General features: G+C 36.1%; 2 protein-coding genes and 1 long non-coding RNA gene across 5 annotated transcripts in view; 2 read left to right on the top strand and 1 right to left on the bottom strand.

Annotated features, from left to right (window-relative positions):
- Positions 1–2,321: 2,321 nt before the first annotated feature.
- On the bottom strand, positions 2,322–4,493 carry LOC136349086 (lysosomal acid glucosylceramidase-like). The gene is made up of 8 exons (XM_066300405.1): positions 3,751–4,493; positions 3,599–3,699; positions 3,364–3,547; positions 3,199–3,309; positions 2,980–3,148; positions 2,844–2,929; positions 2,514–2,791; positions 2,322–2,459 (listed from the first exon to the last, which is right to left on the bottom strand). The coding sequence occupies exons 1-8, from the start codon at positions 4,288–4,290 to the stop codon at positions 2,360–2,362; spliced, it is 1,569 nt and encodes a 522-aa protein (XP_066156502.1). The 5' UTR covers positions 4,291–4,493; the 3' UTR covers positions 2,322–2,359.
- A 3,846-nt stretch (positions 4,494–8,339) lies between these two features.
- Positions 8,340–20,272, top strand: part of LOC136349093 (oxytocin receptor-like) — a 53,115-nt gene continuing 41,182 nt past the window's right edge. For all 3 annotated transcript variants that reach the window (XM_066300435.1, XM_066300417.1, XM_066300426.1), the window contains exons 1-2: positions 8,340–8,432; positions 12,948–13,191. In XM_066300435.1, coding sequence (XP_066156532.1) covers positions 8,402–8,432; positions 12,948–13,191 — 275 coding nt within the window. In that variant the 5' untranslated portion in view covers positions 8,340–8,401. The remainder of the gene's footprint in view (positions 8,433–12,947; positions 13,192–20,272) is intronic.
- Positions 15,221–18,969, top strand: LOC136349115 (uncharacterized). The gene is made up of 2 exons (XR_010733760.1): positions 15,221–18,311; positions 18,366–18,969. It is a non-coding gene; the product is annotated as an uncharacterized lncRNA (long non-coding RNA).

The raw sequence follows: 20,272 nt of genomic DNA, 5'->3' as shown, positions 1-20,272 counted from the left end.
AGTTCCCCATAGTAACCTGATTTAGAGGTATGTTCATTGAGATCTTTACAATAAAAAAGTTACACTTAGATAGATATGAAAAAATATTGCACATTTGCGTAAAAGGTCGTAGGCACTCGCGTGATGGATTTAATCCATTTGAGTATCACCCAATGACCGTCAATTCATAAAGTTAATGTCATTCGAATTATTGCTATCCACAAACTGAAAGAGAAACATAGATAAAGCGAACACATGTTACTTGCTGGTAATTATTCGTATAAAGAGAATCGACAAGCCAATTATTTAATGACTTCCAATCAAATCTTTACACGTAGCCCATAAAGAACAAAAGGACAAGAAGTGTGGAGAATATCAAGTAGACAAAAATATCATAATGTTTAAAGGATTATGTTTGCCGCATTCTACTTTGAAAGAAGATTTTTAATGAGGAGATGCAGTAATGAGTGCAATTAGGAAGAATTACCTGGCTGTTAAGGGAACATTAATAATTCATATGTCCCTTGACATTTGTGCTTTTTGGGCTTTTAGAAGTTAGTTGGATAATACCAGAGCTGATAATGCCAGTTTTCAGCATTTATATTTTTAACCTTTAGGGATTAACCGATTGAATCAGCAATTAGCAGATACTCTCTGAGAGAGAGAGAGCATAAAATAATAATATTTTTGTAACTGCCCAATTGTTTTTTCACATGGAATGATTGAGTACCATGGTAACTATAAGGCCTCTAAAATTTTGATAATTTCACCGATCTTTTAACAAATTTTACGGCACTCTGCACGATGAATTTGAGGATGAAGAAATGAATTCTCTTGGTCCATACAGCGTAAGTTGGTATAAAATTATACATAATTTGCGAAACACGAGTTATGTTTTGAGAATAATTTCATGAACGAAATGCTTTATGCATGCGATGCATTTTTAAAATTCTAAATTCATGAACAACTGGCATTTAATTGCTGTAAAATTTGCTGACAGATTATATTTCGAAATACGTTTATGATGGACATCAATGTCTGCTATTGTAATTGCCGCACTCATTTGATAATAAATTTTAAGTATAGAACACGTGGCTGATGTAAATTTTATGAAAAAAAATCTTGTCAACTTCTCCACCCCAAGTCAGAAGACCAATTATGCGGGTTATTATACCTCGCTCATTTCGAGTGCGTGTTAACGTTGTGTTAACTTTTTGTCCATTAACACAAGAAGTCCTTAAGTATGTTTTACGTTATCGTTAACACTTTGCTTGATAGACAAAACTGGACCTGCACCAGTGTACGAACTCTATTAATTGCCTTCGAATTTGGACAACCTGTTGCAGAAATTCTCTTATGAATGCAATCTGAATTTATGAAATTCTATATTTAAGATTCAAGTAGAATGAAAGTTATAGAAATTATTATTTTTTAGATTGTTAAGAAAATTAATGAAACATTCCCGTCGAATGTACGCAGAATTCGCGAAATTTCACGTTAATGAAAATTATTTACAAATTTGTAGGAGTCAAGAATTTTCAATAATTTTTTTCTTCTAGCTACTTTGATTAATTTGACGCAAATTCCCATAGAAGCATTGAACGAATTCCTTTGAAATTTCGAGGTAGAAAGCCACACAGATTCCCTTGTAAAGCCAGAATGGATTTGCGCAAATTCTCATCGTGGACATAGGGAATGCACGCGAATTCGTGAAAATTTTCGTTGTGTAAACTAAAGCATCCCCGACCGCGGCAAACCTTTCGACATTTGTTTTTGATGGACCTAATCCCATCCTATACGAATGTTTTCAAATGAATAATTTCAAATTCGTTTTTTTTTTATCAACACATCATGAACAGACGTGACAGTGCCCTGGTCCTTATCATTATTACCTCTTGAGATGGATGAAACATCACTTTTGTACAAATCAATAAAGCAAATCGATCATATGAGTCGCGAGTCGTGCTCAGAAATCGAATGGCGCGCGACATGAGTGTCCAATATGGCTCCTTATCTGATAAAAAGTTCTAATTGGATCTTTCTTATTGGCTACATTTGAGCAGTCGGTCTTAGAAAAATCTTTTCAAAAGGATCTCGTTACCTATCGTTTTACTTAAATGATCAATTAATGTAAATAAAAGAAAAACAATAACACGTCAGACTTTTTGACGGTTTTTCTCTTAGGATTTTATTATGTAATCATAAACACAATCGAAGTCCAGATTCCAACTACTATTGCAGACGAGAATTTCAAATCGTTTTACCCCTTTCGAATAATATTACCTTATAAGTTTCTCTTATTCAAGCACACAAAAAAGATTAAAGAAAATTGGCCACCTCTCTTTTCCTTCTATTTGGCATTTATTTAACATACAAAACCTTATACCGTAAACAGCAACGTATTAAACGAATTGGCAGCTAAATAAACCACACCCTTTTTCCCCTCAATTTGCACTTCCACATCCAACGTTGAACTCCGACTAAAATCAATCCCACTACAAGATATTCAACCATATCATACTTCACTTTCTTACGTATTGGCCATTACCACAGCAACTTTCCCATCAGGTCTCACAAATGATATGCTCTCAAGACCAAGTCCTGTAACCGTTGAAACAACTCTCTTGGACCCAGGTACCACAAACTTGGAAAAATGCCCAAGACCATAGAACATTGGCTGCTTATAAAACTCATCTGTAGTATCATTCACTAAAATAGCAGAATCTACTTCATTATCCACCCAATTGGGACCTCCGGTCATGTTTAGTGCCATGTTCCAGTCCACCCAAGCAACATGGTTGTACGTGAGCTCCTGAATTAAGAAATTTTGGAGATTTTAACTTTTATCTTATTGAAAATATTACCTTGATTATGTCGGTTACATACATTTGTCCTCTAGTCCAGCTTCCAAATTCGACGGAAGATTCAATACCGACAATATTTCCGAAGCCTAATAGAGAATTGGATTATGACTGGTAGGCCCATTTGAATATACCTCACCGTTGCAGGCCTCAGTTGATAATAAAAATAGCTCCTTCGTCGATGAAGAGCCTTCGAAAGAGCTTGGAAGAAAATTATATGTCCAGGATAATGGAAGAAATCTATTCCAGTACCAGTGGACGGCTATTCCATCTACATAGTCAACTACTTCTGGATCAGAAAGAACTTGCTGAAATAGTATTTACGCTAAATTGAGATGGGTTTGGACTACCAACTCACATTTATTAAAACTAGCATAACGGGTACTTGATCGTCATGGGCTAATATCTTCAAATCTTTGAATGAGGAGTTCCGGATTGTAGGTCCGAAAGCCTCTTTAATCCAGGTTTTCTGTTAGATTGAGAAAGTGAAGAGGATAATTTAATTTTCAAAACTTTAATTTACCATCTGACTTGAAGTAAACCCATTATTCGGAATTTTAATATTCAAAAGGCCATTGATAGGCTCATTTTGAGTTGTTACTCCCCAGAAAGTGATATTGTTCTGATTATAGGCCTCAAAAAACTTTATGTAGTATTGAGCAAAGAGGCTGTAGTATTTTTCTTGAACAGAAGTAGTTCCCCCATATCTGAAAAATTAAAAAGATGCTTGAAGTCATAACAAATTTTAGTATTCTTACGTGGGATTTACTTTCATCCAAAGCGGGGCTGACCATCCAGAAGCAATTAGCTTTACGTTCTCTTTTCCTCGAAGCTCTAATGCTCTTTGGATTATTGGAATCTTCAAATTTAACATATCAGGAGAGTGGAAACATTTTTTAGAAATACCCACCTTATAACTGATGTCTTCGGGCTGCAAAGCAAATGAATCCAAAGTTTCATCCTCTTCATCGCAATACGTGTATCCTCTAATAGAATAGTCAGTTCCTCCTACCGGAACCCTTCCAATGCTATATTGCACTCCATTTTCACCAAAGTAGCTTTGAATGAAATTCTCCTGAGCTCCCTCGCTGAGTCTCCCAATAGCAATTCCAGTAGAATCAGTGAAAGTTCCTCCAAATCCTATGATGGCCTGCTTTGTATCTGTGATATTAGTAATGGTGACTGAAGCTGTAGTGATGAGATTGTCATCTAAATCACTGAAGGTCCCCGTAAGAGAGGAAAATCCTAATTCTACTTCACTGGTCGTATAGAATTGATACTGCCCGGACTTTAAAATTTGGATGGGAGGTATTGTGTCACAGTAAGTTAAGTTACACACACAGACTGCTCCATATTCCGTTGTTCTTTGAGCACAAGGGAAAAATTCTTGGGCTGTAGCACATACGAGAATTATTATTATACAGTGTAAATAAGAAATTCGAATCATCATTATCAATTAATCAACTTCATATGTGTGAACCAATTAATTGCGCTACAGGGGATAATAAACAATATATATTAACCAGTCAAATTCAGTCTACTTGTTACTTCCAGTACAGCGTACAGTGGCGTAACTTATACCATTTTCCTATGTCGAACACTTATTGTGTTTGATAACACCATCGGCAGATGTACAATTTTTTAGTACTATACATCTAGAAACAAATTAAATTAATATTTATTTAAATACATTAATTAATAAAAAAATAAAAATCCCTTTGATACGAACATGAGGCGTTTTCTTCCACTTGTGGTGTTGCGGAACAACACACGTTATGGTTTAAATAAAATTCTCGTATTTCCAAAATCTTGTTAATATTGAAAATCACCTTATTTTTAGATTCCAATATGTTTTACTTCGATATCACATATTGCGGGAAACAGACTAGGACCAATATGTTTTGCTAACTAACAGTTTTTCTTGCAATTAGGGAAGGAGGGGCGTAACGGGGCGGAGTGGGGAAGGGAGAGGTTCTATGAATACAATACACACTTAAAATCTGATCCATATAGAATAAAAGTACATATAAAAAACACCACTTCAGTTGAGTCAATGTGAGAACAGCTGAATAAATACAGAAAACAGCTAAATGCGTATTTAGTAATTTTCTGCTCTCGACATTTGGAAAAAATTTTTATAAATATTTAGAAAAGCAGGCTTGTTTGTTTCTCAATTTTACGTATACTTAAATTAGGTAGTTGCAATATTGAATAATTCAATTCAGAAAGAAGAGTGACTGCATGACTTATTCTTCCTGGCCAAGATTTAATGATGACGATGTTCTTTCTCATTTTATGTATTTGTTAATACAGGATGTCATTTAAGTACGTGGCTAAACTTCAATGGGTGATCCTTTGATTGAATCTGAGACGAAGAGGTTCGGTGATATTTCAGTTTCAAGATGCAGCGCGTTACACCTTTTCTTAATGTTTCTTCGCAAAATTCTTAATAATTCTTTTGTCGATTTTGTTAAAATTTCAGAGTGTTACTTATGGTTATTATTCTTGTTTATGACTGACTTTAAAAAAAAAATTACATTATTTTCACATGAAGCTACGAAAAACACAACTTTTTTGTCTTTGGAATGTTTTCGCACTAACTTGTATTTTCATTTACTTAATGCGAAAAAAATATAAAACTTTTGAATAAGTCAGTGGCGCTTAAATAACAATCGCAACCGTAAATAACACTGTAATATTTCAACATCGGCTAAAGTATTATTAAAATTCTTACGAAAAAACGAAAAAAAAAAAGTTTGGCACCCGGTATCTGGAAAACGAAGCATTACGGGGCCTGTGCTTACATAAACTTTTTGTCTGAGAATCACTGAAAAGCTCAACTCTTGAAGTTTGGCCACGTTCCTAAATATTATCATGTCTATCAAATCCACTTTACACAACAGGGCATTAAACGAATATAAAACAAGTACCTTTTTGAAAATGAACTGAAGAGACGGCAGAATTACATTCATAGTCTCAAAATCGCAATACTGGAACCTGCCGCAGCGCAAACCTTCTTATATTCAGTTCAAATTATTTTTCAACGTGAAAGGAAAGACAAACTGAAGCTGAATGTCGACAATTACTGCATGTCAAACTGTGTGTTTACATTAAGATTAGTTTTCTGGGTCACTATATTTCACTTAAACGGAACAGCAAGACCGAAATGTTCATAGTATATATTGTTCGAACCGCGGACGAAAATAGCATTTTGTCTCCCTAAGAAAACAGTTTCTGAACAGAATATTAGATCAACATAATTGAAGCGTATAATTTTTGAGTATATAAGGATTGGTGAAATTGTATATGAATAGCATACACATTAGTTCTCATCCATTCTTGAGAATTTTATATTTTTGGACTTCCATAGATTGATAGCTTTTTAAGTAAATGGAATCTGGAGGAATTTTTTAAATAGTAAATGAGATTGTTATCTAATGGACTACTTACTAAATATGTCATAAATCACAAAGATAAAAACGAGAGTTATAGAGTAGATATTGTTGGTAAAGAATTGGGGCAACCTATTTGTAAACGGCATTGTTAGATTTATTTCGATCATTCAGACTCAAGATACAATTTATTAAATTTCAACACAGCTATTGCCAAATTGTATTTTTTATCTGAGGCATGCCACAATCACTCTTTGAGCTGGCGTCGAACTGTCATTTGCACCGATGAATTCCTTTGATTGATGCAAAACATGATCATTAATTTCTTTCGTTTCCAGACATTTGGAAATCTTCGTATTAACTGGCCTACTCTTTCGTTCTTCGTGTGTATGTGACGCTAATGGCATTAATGGAACAAAATTTTCCGATAGGCCTTTTTTCGACTTAGCAAGCATTGATGATCCCATGCTAAATGCCTTAGTAACAGTCGTGAAGGAGAGGACTGATGGTGATCTTCGGATTGCTTAGGTGCGCAACAGTATCGTGTTAAATATGTTGCATGCTAGACCCATGTTTCTAGGACTTTTAACAACGTCGATTTTATCGACTATAGAAGGAAAGAATTTTAGCATGGTTCCTTCTTTTGACCTTTTCTGAGCGTTTTTTTGTGTCTGTAATCTTTCATCTCTAATTAGGATGAATCATCCTTGAATTTTTGTAGCTGTAGAAACAAATTTTTAGTTAATCTTTTGATGAAGATATACAATATTCAATGATTCCTAAATTCGCTAAATTATTTCTCGATTCTTTGCATCATATATGCGCCAGAATTCCAATGTGTACCCAAATAAATATTTGCGAATCGCTAGTACATACAGGTTCTAAAACATGGTTGAATAACTTACACTAGATCTTTTCAACTCGTACAAAAGTCTAAACAAAAGCTTATGAGTAAAAGTGATAGAATCTTTTGAAGAAACGAGACTAAAGGTCTTAAAACGTTGTTTTTACACATCAAGATTTAATGTCCAGGAACCATAGGTGCGTTTTAAATTGTACAAAAGCCAAATACACGCTTACTACTCATAATACGTTACTCATGGATTATACTATACATAAATCGTTAGGTGTTGGGAACAAATATTGCCTAATAGAACATAAAGATTCGAAATTCTCTATTAGCTTTCCTAGGGATTTATAGCGTTAATCTCGTATGGCCTGGGGATTTTCCGGTATTCAGCTGAATAATTCTTTGTTAGTTTTTATGGCGTCAGAAAAGGTCCTAAAAGCATGGCAAACATTTTAACAGAGCATTTTCAAACATTTAAGAGTTGAGTGGAGGCGTTAAGACCTCTGGAAGTTTTTTAGAAGTTATACCAAATAGAACTGTTGTCCTTTTACGCCGTCCAGCCCAGCTCTTTTGCACTACCCATAAACGAAGCTTTCCTAAGAGGTTTTGCACGTATCCGAGAAAATCATCCTTCTAGCTTCAAAAAGTCATAAGCTGACCGCGGTAATTTTGAGGGGGACTTTTCTCTTTCTACGAACAAAATTATGTCCATTGACTTAAAGCTTTATTTTTGGCGTCCTCGTGGATCATTATTCTTGAATCTGTTCACTGAAGCTTCTCAATGGGTTAGTAAGAGTTATAGGTGCTCCGCAACTCTATTTTGGTCACAATGAAAAATTGAGTCTTGACTAAAACGGTCGTCGAATGGAGTTAATCTTCTGAAGGGTACCTGGGAACAGGACTCATTTCTCTTGTGCAACGTATATAAGAGTGGGCTTACATTTTACATAATTTTGCTGTTGATCGACTGCATATGTTGGGACTTTTTAACAATGTTCACCATCCCCAAACATTAATAATTAGGGAAATTTTACCTGCTGCATTATTATCATCGGTCTGAGAGGCAAAAACGTAATTACAGGAAAACCTCCAATGATGATAATAATAATTACTGCCTATACTAAATACATTTTCAGCATGTATTTTTTGGAAATAGATAGAATTCGAACTGAAATAACAAGTTTACCGGCATAATTTTTTTTTTTTTAAGTGCCTGGAGGAAGTTTTGCAGGTCGGTATTATTATGTCAACGAACGTTTGTTTAACGAGAAGTGTTGTACATTGTGAGTGAAAAAATATTAGAATGGACAGTACCAACTATGTCATTAAGTTCAATAAATCACCTTTCACGTATGTATTAGTACTCTAAATTTAGGAAGCTAATCAGTGCGATAATTGCCCCGGCATAAGAAGTTCTTCATTCGACAGAAGACAATAATATAGTCCATTAAAAAAATCAATCAAATTTAGAGTCGACCCACGAAAGTGACGATCACATGGAAAAATATGGTAAACCTTTTATGATTGAATTTGAATCCGATTAACTGGATTACTGGGTAGTATCTTTACATTTACTTCTTTACATAAAATAGCAAAAAGGTAAACAGCGATGTATGGTCGTAAAACCTCCATTAATAAAGTAGGATGTTCACAGATAGCAGTATTGTAGTGTTTTTAGTTTAGATACACGTATAATCTTTAGTTCATGGGAAATCTGGTCGTCACGAGATCGTTATTATTTCATGATCCATGCGATACAGTTCCTGTTTATGGCATCTTTAACAACAGTTACAAACAATCAAAATAAACACGTATGTTCCTAAACTATTATAACTATGTGTCTTCTCATAAACCTTCACAATACAAACCGAAACACAGCAACTATACATAATTCTTAGTTGGTAAATTTCATGTGCCCTCACCGCATATTACATAGTACAACTAATATGGGTCACCCAGAAGAGCATCGTGTTGGAGAATTAGAGCAGGGAATTAAATGTCTCATGTCTCATTGCCCTCTTGTCCAACACCGACATAGGCCTAACAAATTAATTTGACTTTAAGGGCAAATCGGCCTTCAGATTAACATTGCGAGTGTAAATTACAACACTGTTTCCCCATGCTTGAACGAAAGGCACTTCCTAAGTGGATTTTAAAACCAAGGAAAGATAGCAGGGTAAGGGATTCTAAATATTTACTTTGAGGACTGGAATAGCTCAAGGCAGATAAATTCAGAAAATATATGAATATATTATGATTTACGTAGAACTGACACACCACAAATTCAGATTGTTAGGTGTAGGAGCATACGAATTTTGAGAGAGAACCTGTTTTACTAATTAAATACCTTATCCAGCTTGGAAGTAAATTGAATAGAAAAATCGAGGTCAATGATTTCCATAGACATTGAAGGAAAAGGGGACAATTTTCAGTTCCATTAAGCACATTAAGCATTTATAATTTTCCCTTTAATTATTGTCATTCTCAATATTGGTGCAGACTCCAGTATACCATTGCTTTCTTTTAAATTTAAATTTAAATTTTTATGCATACAGTTAAGGAAAGTGGATCATTTGCTGATAACCTTGCAGGAATGTAGAAATCGTTTGCCTCTTGTCCACTTCTATCTGCCGCCCTCCTTGTAGGGACTTAAAAACATTCAAAGCTATGATGAGTGTAAAGGAAAACGATGAAACTGAAGTCGTTTCACCTAATTTAGGAGCAAAGTTATTCCAAGCTCTGGAGAAAACTGATTTTCTTGCTCCGAAGGATCTAGGCACAATACCAAAAGATACGGATCATCAGAATAATACAGATTCTTATCCTAGACGACTACTCTCGTGTTTTTCCAGATCTGGGAAACAAGTTATCCTGAAATTTCGATCGAAACTATCCCAATGTCGATCACAAACTGAGGTTATTCCTGGAAAAACAAAAAATCTGCTATCATTCATATTAAGTGTGTAGAAAATCGTAGAACTGAATCAGATTTGATAAGATGAGTAAAGAACGAGGTTACGGGGTCATACTCTGTCATGACATGACTGGATAATTTTGTTACATTCGTTATATTCGCGTTATCGCTGTGGCTCAACCGCTGGATAATCCTTTTCTGCCAATTATTGAACTTTCCAATATGGCGTCAGAATTAGGGCACCCTACTTTACTCGAGTGGAATCAAATTGACTTTACGGAAAACGAGAAATAGCACATGTATTGAGAATGTGATGAACAAAACCACATATACAATACATTCAGCGAAAACTATAGTGAATGAATGCTGCTAATTAACTATACTGCATGTGATATCCAAAGACCTCAGAAAGAGCTCTTGGTGAGGTTTTTTAGGTCTTTTAATCTGCCAGCGTCAGTTTGCATAGAACAATGACATCTACAAATCGTCATAGGTCCTAACAGTTCCCACAGTGTTAGTTACCTTGCGAGTATTAAAATCTTAAAATCATCGTTTATATGAGTCTTTAAAAGGAAAAAGACAACATTATAATGAAACCAACCACGAACATCAATATTTCCAATTCGATTTATTAAATCCCCCCCCCCTCACTACCAAACCTCATGGCGAAATCGTCCCCCCTCGAACGATCAGGCATTTCACGGTGGACGATAAAATTGATTTAATAAACAAAACTAAACGACGAACAATTGTCTTAACTCTAAAATAAAATTATTCGCGCAAAATTTTGTGTTGCAGCTAGCTGTCGTAAGCTGTAGTTTTATTCTCCATATTTGTGTTAAAAAGCATGAAGTTAACGTAGAACTTTAACACGTTCGAGCCATTCTTTTGCTTCTGCTGGTGGCGCTTTTCCTCCCCCCTACGCCCTTCCGGCGGCGGCCTCTTGTCTTATTATCCTCTTTTTTAAATTCACTCACCTTCTTCTCCTCTCCTTCTTTGGATGACGCGTTGCTCAGCACCGGTGCTACTATAGCACACTCTGAGCAGATCAGAATAATCGTGGGACAGTTTCCCGTAACAGGTGTAAATTCTCGGTATGCGTGCCGTCGTTATTAACATTAATAAATTTGCATTGATATTTTATTAATCTGTCTATCAACATATGTTTTTGAAGAATCGGGACAGTCCTCACTGAAAGAACAATTTTCGCTCAGTTGTCCGAATGGGCGATGTTGCAGGAGTTTAAAATGCAAATGCATTTCCGCACTTTAATTCCGTATACGGCTTCCAAGGGAATTCATTCTTAATGTGTTTCAGCCCCCTGAGAGGCAAGAAACGTTTATACGATGGTTTAGCGTAATTAGATAACTATTTCTTACACATTAATTCTAAATACAAAAAGCACATTAAATTTACATAAAAAATTACCGTTAAAGCAACAAACCATGATGATTCTATTGAGGAATCCTCTTGAAATTTCAAGTATTAAATTTAGTCGCTTTTTTTTATAGTCACTTTCAGTTTCCATTCGATAATTTTATGACCTCTACGTATGATACCGTAAAATCTACATGTTATCCAATTGTTCAATCAAACCTAATCAAGGGAGTTGTCATCTTTTAAGTGATTGATATCAGTGATGAACGTTCGAATGCGAGTGATTTTGCGTCTCAAAAACATATTAATTAACAAAGACTTTATAGGTATGTGCGTCTCCTTCCACCTTCATTTTAACCAGTTTAAATCACGAAAATGTTGCATCCATAAATTTTTATTAGACGAAAGAACCGAGATTTTCACTGCTTTTGCTAGAATCGCGGTTTCAAAAACTCGTTTATTATTTGATACTTGACACAAAGCGCAAAACGCTTTTGAATTTAAATAATTTATTATTTGCATTTCATTAACATGCGATAAAATAGCAAGCAGCAAATTATTAGCTCTACATGTCCATGCAACGGTTATTTTTGTAGGGAGCGTTCATAATTTTCCTTAATTGGAACAAACAGCGCTTATGCATATAGGAGTTGAATGCAAACGATCCATCTTTTTCAAATGAAGGTAGTGAAATAATGCAATCGAAATTATGATTTTTATGTAATTAAATAAAAATAACAGATATGCAAACTGTTATACTTTCACGTCTTGAGGGTTGAGAAATCAAATTAGGCCCACGACGAAAATTTGAGGCCCGATACGAATCAGTCTTTTTCCAGCCAAGGGAGTAATCACTCTTTCGATCCGTGGTACGTAGAACGTTCTACGCACAAGTGTTTTTTTATCTTCTACGTGTAAGCCGAATTATAAACAATACACACGTATAAACCTTGATGACGTAGTTTAGACTGTCGTACGTTATCTATCAATCACGATTCAATTCAGTTCTCTAAACTTAGGAAGTTCCTGAAGACTAAATCAATAATATTATGAAATGCAAATGACGCTACTTTCTGACAGGTTAGAAAGTGTAATTATTAGTTCCAAATCTCATTATTATAATGTGTCGGGAAAGAGGCCCTTGCAGAGTATCACCCTTGCAGTAATGAAGAGAAAGATAATTAGGACTTTATTTCGATTTACAAGATTTTATATAGAGTTTCTTTCTTCGCTTTCTGCCTCGTAATAGAAGTGCGAAAATCCTTGCTCACGAAGGGATTTTTATCCATAAATCATGATTACGTCCTCAAATATTTCATGAGTAGCCCTAGTCCAGCGACGTCAAGTGACTGCGATGTAACCCAAGTCAAAAGTAGTCCGACAATTTATTAACTTAATGAACGAGCTGAAAGCCGTCGGTAGGTAAGCATAACCTTCCTCGTGTTACTTTAAGGTTAACCTTTCCAATCTTCTATTTGCCCTATCCAATTGCTGTTTCACTTCTTTAATATCATCCTTCATAGGATATAATTTATCCCACATATGGAAAAAATGTTTTACCTGTTTTGTTGCAGTTGGAACTCAAACTCAATTGCTCCTGATGTTGAAAAACCTCTATTCGGTCCCCGCAATGAACTTCACAACGAACTCAATTACTCAAAGCGAAAATATTCAAGAATTCGTCTCCAACAACGACGAACCCAGCACAGATCGTGACGAAAACTTAGCCAGGATTGAAATTGCCACTTTGGCATTAATATTTATCACTACAGTGATAGGAAACGCCACTGTCCTCGTAGCTTTATGGACCAGAAAGAGGTAAGTCAAAAACCATTACTCACCCTCGTGTTTACCAACCATGTGTCAAAAAAACAATGAAGGGAATTATACAAACTTTTCAATTGCCGGAGTTTTGCGGAAAAAATGTTTTCCGGGCAGTTAAGGCCTATAAATCTCATTCGAAAGTTTTTTATTGGTCGTTCGGGATAGCACGTAAGCTGTAAAACTTCATTACATGGAGAAAATATTTTTTTCATGAGAAGTTCCTTTCTTTTAATGGTAAGTTGTTAAAAATGCTTTCCTGTTAAAAATTAACTTCATTAGAAATGAAATTGAGTCACTTCCTGTCCTGCAGAATGCCGAGCTGTAATTTAAAGTCATTGTTAAAAGACTTTATATTAATGACAAGCACTTTTTTGATATCACAATTTGGCATGAAAATAAGGGTGGATTAAGGGAGAGATTATAATATCTCTACCTTCAGTAGTTTTACGCAATTCTAATACGTCAAGCTTAAATCTCTGACAAAATGATCAGACAAGAACACGAATTTTACATTAATTTTCCTTCCTAAAACTGGGATTTTCCAGTAAAAACAAGATAATTTATCTCAAGCTATTATCCCCATAGAAATACAAGGCACTGTTAGTATCATCAGAGATTAAGCTTCTACGTCCCCATAGATTTTCTATAACACAATCCTCTTTATTTACACGCCCGCAGATTTTCAATTAAATGAATGCCTCCAGCGCTGTAATATGAAGTTTTCACTACTATAAAATTCTTATTCTGGACAAAGTGAAAAAAGACTAAATATTTTTGAAAATATCAACAGTTTTGCCTTTATTTAAAGATGTTTCGTACTTGGTTCGAGATTTTTTAAAATGCAATTCCCTTTATTATCACGCCAGCAGATTTTCAATTAACATTTAACAACCCTAAAACGGATAATAACCAAAATAAATTAAATTTATGAAGATACCTCCATATTAGTGTAGCATCGGGTGTTTTTGGTGCTACTTAAGATATAAGATGTTGGTTATATCTTTGTAATGAAATCACAGATCAGAGAGAAGGTAGACAAGTGTACGTTTATTAATACGGAATATACAGACTAATGAATGTAATGAGCGCGGACACGACGACTGCGTTACAATGACCGACCGTATCCCAAAAACAAGGGCAAGAAAAAGAGAGAGCCCTCCATGCCTTGTCCATCTTTAAGTACCAACACCCATGGTGATAAACCATGGGCGTACCTTGACTAGGGTGCCATCTGCACCATCTGCCGCATCAAACCGTGGCATCTTAGCCGGGAATTGGAACTGCAGCTGTGAGACCGACAAGGTCTATTGCGGGCAATTCCAGCACCGACAAAGCTCACTATATGCAGCTCCAATGCCGACCAGGTTTATTGCGGGGATTTCCAACATCGACAAGGCATGGCATGGGAAATTCTCATGCTCTGGCCAATGCCTACCAGCGCCGTGCCTCAAGGGGTTTTCCTAACTTAAAAGTAATTTCTACTGTCTAACCCTTATCGAACTTACACTTATGCATATTTACAAAATGACTAGACACGAAACTAAAGCGCAGGGTTAGTTACGTAACCCTACATTAGTAATCCGCTCCTCACCATCTCGCTCAGCCAGGTAACGGTGCACGAGAGGAACTAAGAACTTGGCAGAGGAGGGACAGGAAGATGTTATGTGGAGTGTATACAGGGTGTCTACAGGCGTTAAAAAGCCGTTTAGCTACACCTCAGTAGTGTTTCTGATAATCAGTTCTCTCGTGATTTGTGCGAAACCGATTAATAGGACACCATGGGGGAGATCCAAGCAGGCACCCAGTAGAAACCGGTATCAATGGAAAGGAATCAGAATTTTCTCCTGCCCCTCATCACGCCAGACTTGCCATGCATCGAAGTTCTCTCAAGCAGCTGCTCCCCTAGTTTCTTTAGGAAGGTGCTTTAATTTTAAGCTTGAAAATGGTTTTTAAAATTAAACTCGATGTTTAGCAAGTGTCACATTACTCTCCGATACTTTCCGTCCCGATTTCTCGTCCTGATTTCCCTGCCAGATTTTCTGGCCGCATAATATGTTTACGTGTGTATTAATATGTATAATGTGCAATGATAACTCAAATTGGATAATTATTGTATATGTGAAACAAAAGATGTTTAACCTAATTCTTATCTTCACTTAAAGTTGGTTGGTGAAAGACATCGACTTAAAACGCAACTGTAGTTGAGGTAGTGCCACTCGTGCCAAAATTATTGCTTTAAAAATCATAGTTAATGAAAATAAGATGAGTGATTGCCTCTAAATTGCAACGCTTAATCCAGACTAAGTTCACGTTTCTATCTCGTTGGTATCTGATACTGATCGTGAGTATGTGTAAGAAGCCTGGACCTGGAGTTCATCAGGAATTCAATTTTCATAGTTACCCTACAAAACGACTCGAACTTAAGAAGTATGCCAGAGACACCTCTCTTTTCATATAAAATTTGGCAGTTTTAACTGCATCTCTCCCTGATGAAGCGAGTAAGCAGGAATTTAAGTTCACTTAATTCCTGCTGAACTAACTAACTTGTCCCCGAGAGACTCGCCAGCTAAGATGTTAAGTAAGAATTGGTTGCATTGGTAAAGTTTCGACCATTTATACTTACCTCGACGTGTGATGCATATTTGTAATACTTTCAAAAACGCTGAAATGTTTTAATTTGTTATTATAACAAAAAGTCCGTATAATAAATACAAAATATCCACGTAAACAAACCAAACGCGCGAACGTTTGTTTGGTCAGAGCTGATTGGTTGGTTGTGTCGTCGGAACGACCTATTTTCCAGGGTTGAACTTGTTTAATTTTGAATGGAGAGCGTTCATGTAAACATTACAAGTTAGGCAGTAATGTAGCTAATTATTCTCTTTTGGTACACTACATTTCAGTTTTAGCAGTCGTTGAGAAGTATAATTTATTAAAAGAGTTTGTTTAAAAAACATTTTCAATGTACTACTGGCCTAACTACACTCCTGTTCAATATTCCCGTCTTCAGCGAATCATGTGCAAATGCCATAGATTTGTTTACATGGATATTTTATGTTCTTAAGATAGCGTTTAGTGCTAAATAACTGATATGAAAGCAAATAAATAAGCATAAAAACACTTTAAAGTCTCTCCTCCATTTCTATCTTTATTTTATGACGAACCAGATTTCCTCCGGTATGGAAAATGAGGGTTTCGGGGAAAGTTGTGGATATGGTAGTAGTCCCAGCAATGGGTCAATTGACCACGTTTCGCGTCTAAAACATTTTCTAGCCATAAGCTTGTTCAAACTCATTTCTGTAAATGGTCTATATTTTTCTCGTATGATTACAAGTAACATTTGGGAACTGCACTGAAGAGGATAGCGCTATTGCATTCTGGCTATTAGTAAATAAATAATGTCAGAAAGCAGAGATATGGAATATTTTTTATTCTATACGAAAACAATTATTTATTTAGTCTCCCATCCACTTATGATAACTCAGATATTCACTGCTCGTAAGACGTGTTCCTCGTCGAGTATAAGGTCGTTTAATCCATTCATTTAAAAGAAAATAAGGAATATTGTTTCATAATAAGTAAATGTGGTAGTGGATGAAGAGAGCCTTCATGGCAGAGACACAAAAATAGCTGATATTTCAATTCAACAGAATAGAAAAAGGCTCTAGAAATGTGTTAAGATTTGATAATAGTCAAATAAACAACACTGTAGGAAATAATCAAAGAATCACTGCAATATTCTAATATCAAGGTGAGAAGAGGCCGACTCATCAAGAAACTAGTGAAGGTAACATAGAAAAGTTATAGAAAACTTAACACTTGATAACGACATTATGGATACTCATAACATTGTGACGCCCAGAAATTTATATTATGCAGTCCATCTGGCATCATGAATACTAATGAAGTATCAGAACATTCCGGCAAACGACGAGCATAACCTGAGATAAAAAAAATGAAAATAAAAAACTGTTTGAGGAATTGTCGAACCATTATTACAATAATATTTAACAATAATTATCGTACAATTAATTGCGATAATTATAGATAGATTGCGAACCCGCACGGTACTGATTATTAAGCAAATTGAAAAAATCGGAGCTTGTCAAGTAATAACATATTTTTAAGCTGAACTAATGATTTTTTTACAGAGGAGGAAATCATTCATAGGTACCCAGTCTGTTGGTCTGGAGACCGAGTTATGTGGGATTCACTCCTGATGGGAGCGTCTACCTGTTAAAAACCTCCCCTCTTCATCTTTGATCACCCCTGGTACCGAAGCTAGGCATTAGTACTGGGAGGGGGAATGATTAATCTTACCCCCGGCCAAATGCGTTAGGCGTCGCCTCGATTGCGTGCCTTACGGTTGTTCTCTCTCGTTACTTTTGCACCTATCACTCTTTCCACCATACACTCGAGCATCGTCCATTTTTCCTCGCTTTCCACCAACTCACACCTAATTGTCCTTAGATCCAAGCTGAGTCCTCTCTCCTTGGTCTTTGCGCATTCGCCCTCCCACTCTGGATCCTCTCACAGCGTGTGCTCCGGGGTGTCCGTCACCAGTACCCTCTCCCTGTAGAACCGGCAATTGTCATTTTCTACCACTCCAATGCGCATGTATTTACCGAACGTGCTCTACAAATATCTGTGGCAGCACGTATCTCGACCTCGTTCATTTGCACTCGTATCACCGCCTCACGCCGGGAACCTTCATCCACACGTCACACCTCGCCCAGTTTCTCTTTCACTCTTCCAACACTCCTCTCTCACCTCATTCCTCAAAGACCTCTCTCGCCTCATTCCAACACTGCTTCGTACGTTCTCACGTCATTCTTCGCTCTTCCACGCGCATCCTTATCCGCGGTACCTTGGCCAATGCCAACATCACCGCACTCGATGTCATTCTATATGCAGCCTGAACTAACTTTAACTAATTACTGAAAATTTTAGTCATGGACCAGGATGTACAGCATTTTTAGTGGAAAAACTGAAAATGTTCTTATCATATTGCGGGAGGAGCAAGACTTACTAAAAATGAATAGCTTTGATGCATACGAATAGGAAGATAGCGCTAGACTTGAGTAAATCAACTTAAATCTGAAGCTAAAAAAAGAGTAAGAAGATTTAAACACTTTTTTAATATAAAGCCAAAATGAATACTTTCGCAGAACTGCAAATAGTAGAGAGAATAACTGTTGGAAAAGTTCCAACATAAAGATCGCTCTTACGCAATGCCCTAACATCTGGGCAAAAAATAACAATAGAAACCAAATAACCAGAACCCGAACCTCGACATACCATGTGATGCCAAACCATGGGTTCCGCGCTAAGTACCGTTCATCTGGTTTACTTCCCTCCTGATTTAGGTCAGTTTATGATATTTATCAGTAAATTAGGATGGAATGTCTTGTATCAACCTGCGCAAGTGGCCCAAGAACCAGAGAGGGTTGGCGAGAAGGCAATGGTGTGAAAACTTCAAGGTGGTGACTTTCCCGCGAAATTGTGGAAAAAACCAGACACTGGGACCTGCATTTTTCGGGAAAGAGCACCACCCCTCTTGGAGCAGAATCAGGACCGTTTCCCATTTCGTCGCGTTAACAGCAACTTCTCAACTCTTCCGATTTCACAGAAAAATAATTAACTTTACCAACTTCTAACGCATCTCGTTGCAATAGCAATCTGTACACGGACATTACGGTTAATAGTTTAATCGTCAATTAAACTCTGTATTTCAACTAGTCTGTGATTACATTCAGTGTCATTCGTGTAACAGAGTTTGTGTACCCTCTCGAACCTTTGGACCCCCATTATTTCATAACGGTAGCCCGTCTGGTACTTCGACTCAAGTATTTAAGATTTCTTTATGGATGCCTAGTGAGACAGTCACTACTGTTAGACAGGAACTCAGGAAGCTCCTGGCCTAAACAACAATCTTAAACAACACAGAAGAACAAGAAGGAAGAAAAATGGCAAAGAACATGACAAAACTAGTTATGCAATGACAAAAACCATAAAGAAGCTCGAAACTCTAGGTAGGATGGAAGATATTTCTGACCCAGTTCGAATCAACTGATTACTAAAAAAAAGGAATTTTCAAATACGACATTAGAGAAAATCTTAAAAACAAACGATGTCTGAAAACTAGAGGTACAGTGGATTTGCGAATGACTCGTTGGTTGGTTGAATTAATTCGATTGATTTCCGAAGTCGGAGTTAATGTAAATCTAATTAATGTTGAAAACAAAATTTAAACCATACCAAAAAAGACAATTGGATAATTCAAGCTTTTGTAAGTTTTACTCTCAAAGTTTTTTTTACAGATACATTGAGAAAATTTGAACATTCGCACAAATAATGAAACTTTCGCAATATAAAAAGGCATTAAACCTGAAATAGCTCACTAAATTAAAACTTTGTAGGTAAACTTTTTTATAGTCCTCAATCGGCATATAATATTTTTTTATTTTGATGGCGTTTTTGGCAACATATTTTTATTTCAAGCCATTTCATAATTTTTGCACGTCGTTTTAAGCTGGTTCGTACATAAAGGCAACATGTAATGATTGTGTCTATTTATCCCAAGACAAATAAAACTACAAAACTACCAAGTAAACGTTGAGATAAAATGGATGGAAATTAAAGTATGGTCTTAACGGTTAGTGTTTTGCGTCTTCCCCCTGATACCAATTACTCGTCTCTCCTCGTGTTTTCAGCTGTCTGCTGCTTGTCGACTTTTTAGCTTAATTAGCGAATATACTTCTCGTCAAAGCAAAACCTCTTCAAATTTACTTCGGTTCACGAATGCACTGTTTATACTTGAGAAATGATGGTCCAAAAAAGAAATACTTTTAGCTCTTGTTAATTGGTGTGTTGACGCAATCCACTTTGCCGAATAACCGAATAACATTGCAGTGATGTAATACAATGATGGTTTTACAGGGCGTAAACATTGTCGTCCAAGAGTGATTCGAAACAATCCCGAAAATATATCCAGATTGATCAATATATTACTTGAAATATATTTCAACGCCCGGAGAGAACTATGTTTACACAGCTTACATTCCGACTGAATTAA

The sequence above is a fragment of the Euwallacea fornicatus genome, chromosome 2, assembly GCF_040115645.1.
Source record: "Euwallacea fornicatus isolate EFF26 chromosome 2, ASM4011564v1, whole genome shotgun sequence".
Lineage (NCBI taxonomy): Eukaryota > Metazoa > Arthropoda > Insecta > Coleoptera > Curculionidae > Euwallacea > Euwallacea fornicatus.
Note: the sequence above shows the minus strand (reverse complement) of the source record. Positions and strands in the feature narration are given on the sequence as shown.

Excerpts from the sequence above, each read along its gene's own strand:
- LOC136349086 (XM_066300405.1), bottom strand. The coding sequence starts at position 4,290 with ATGATGATTCGAATTTCTTATTTACACTGTATAATAATAATTCTCGTA. Across the intron at positions 3,700-3,750 it reads CCGAAGACATCAGTTATAAG|ATTCCAATAATCCAAAGAGC; the intron begins GTGGGTATTTCT and ends TTAAATTTGAAG. Across the intron at positions 2,460-2,513 it reads GCTGTGGTAATGGCCAATAC|TCGGAGTTCAACGTTGGATG; the intron begins GTAAGAAAGTGA and ends GATTGATTTTAG.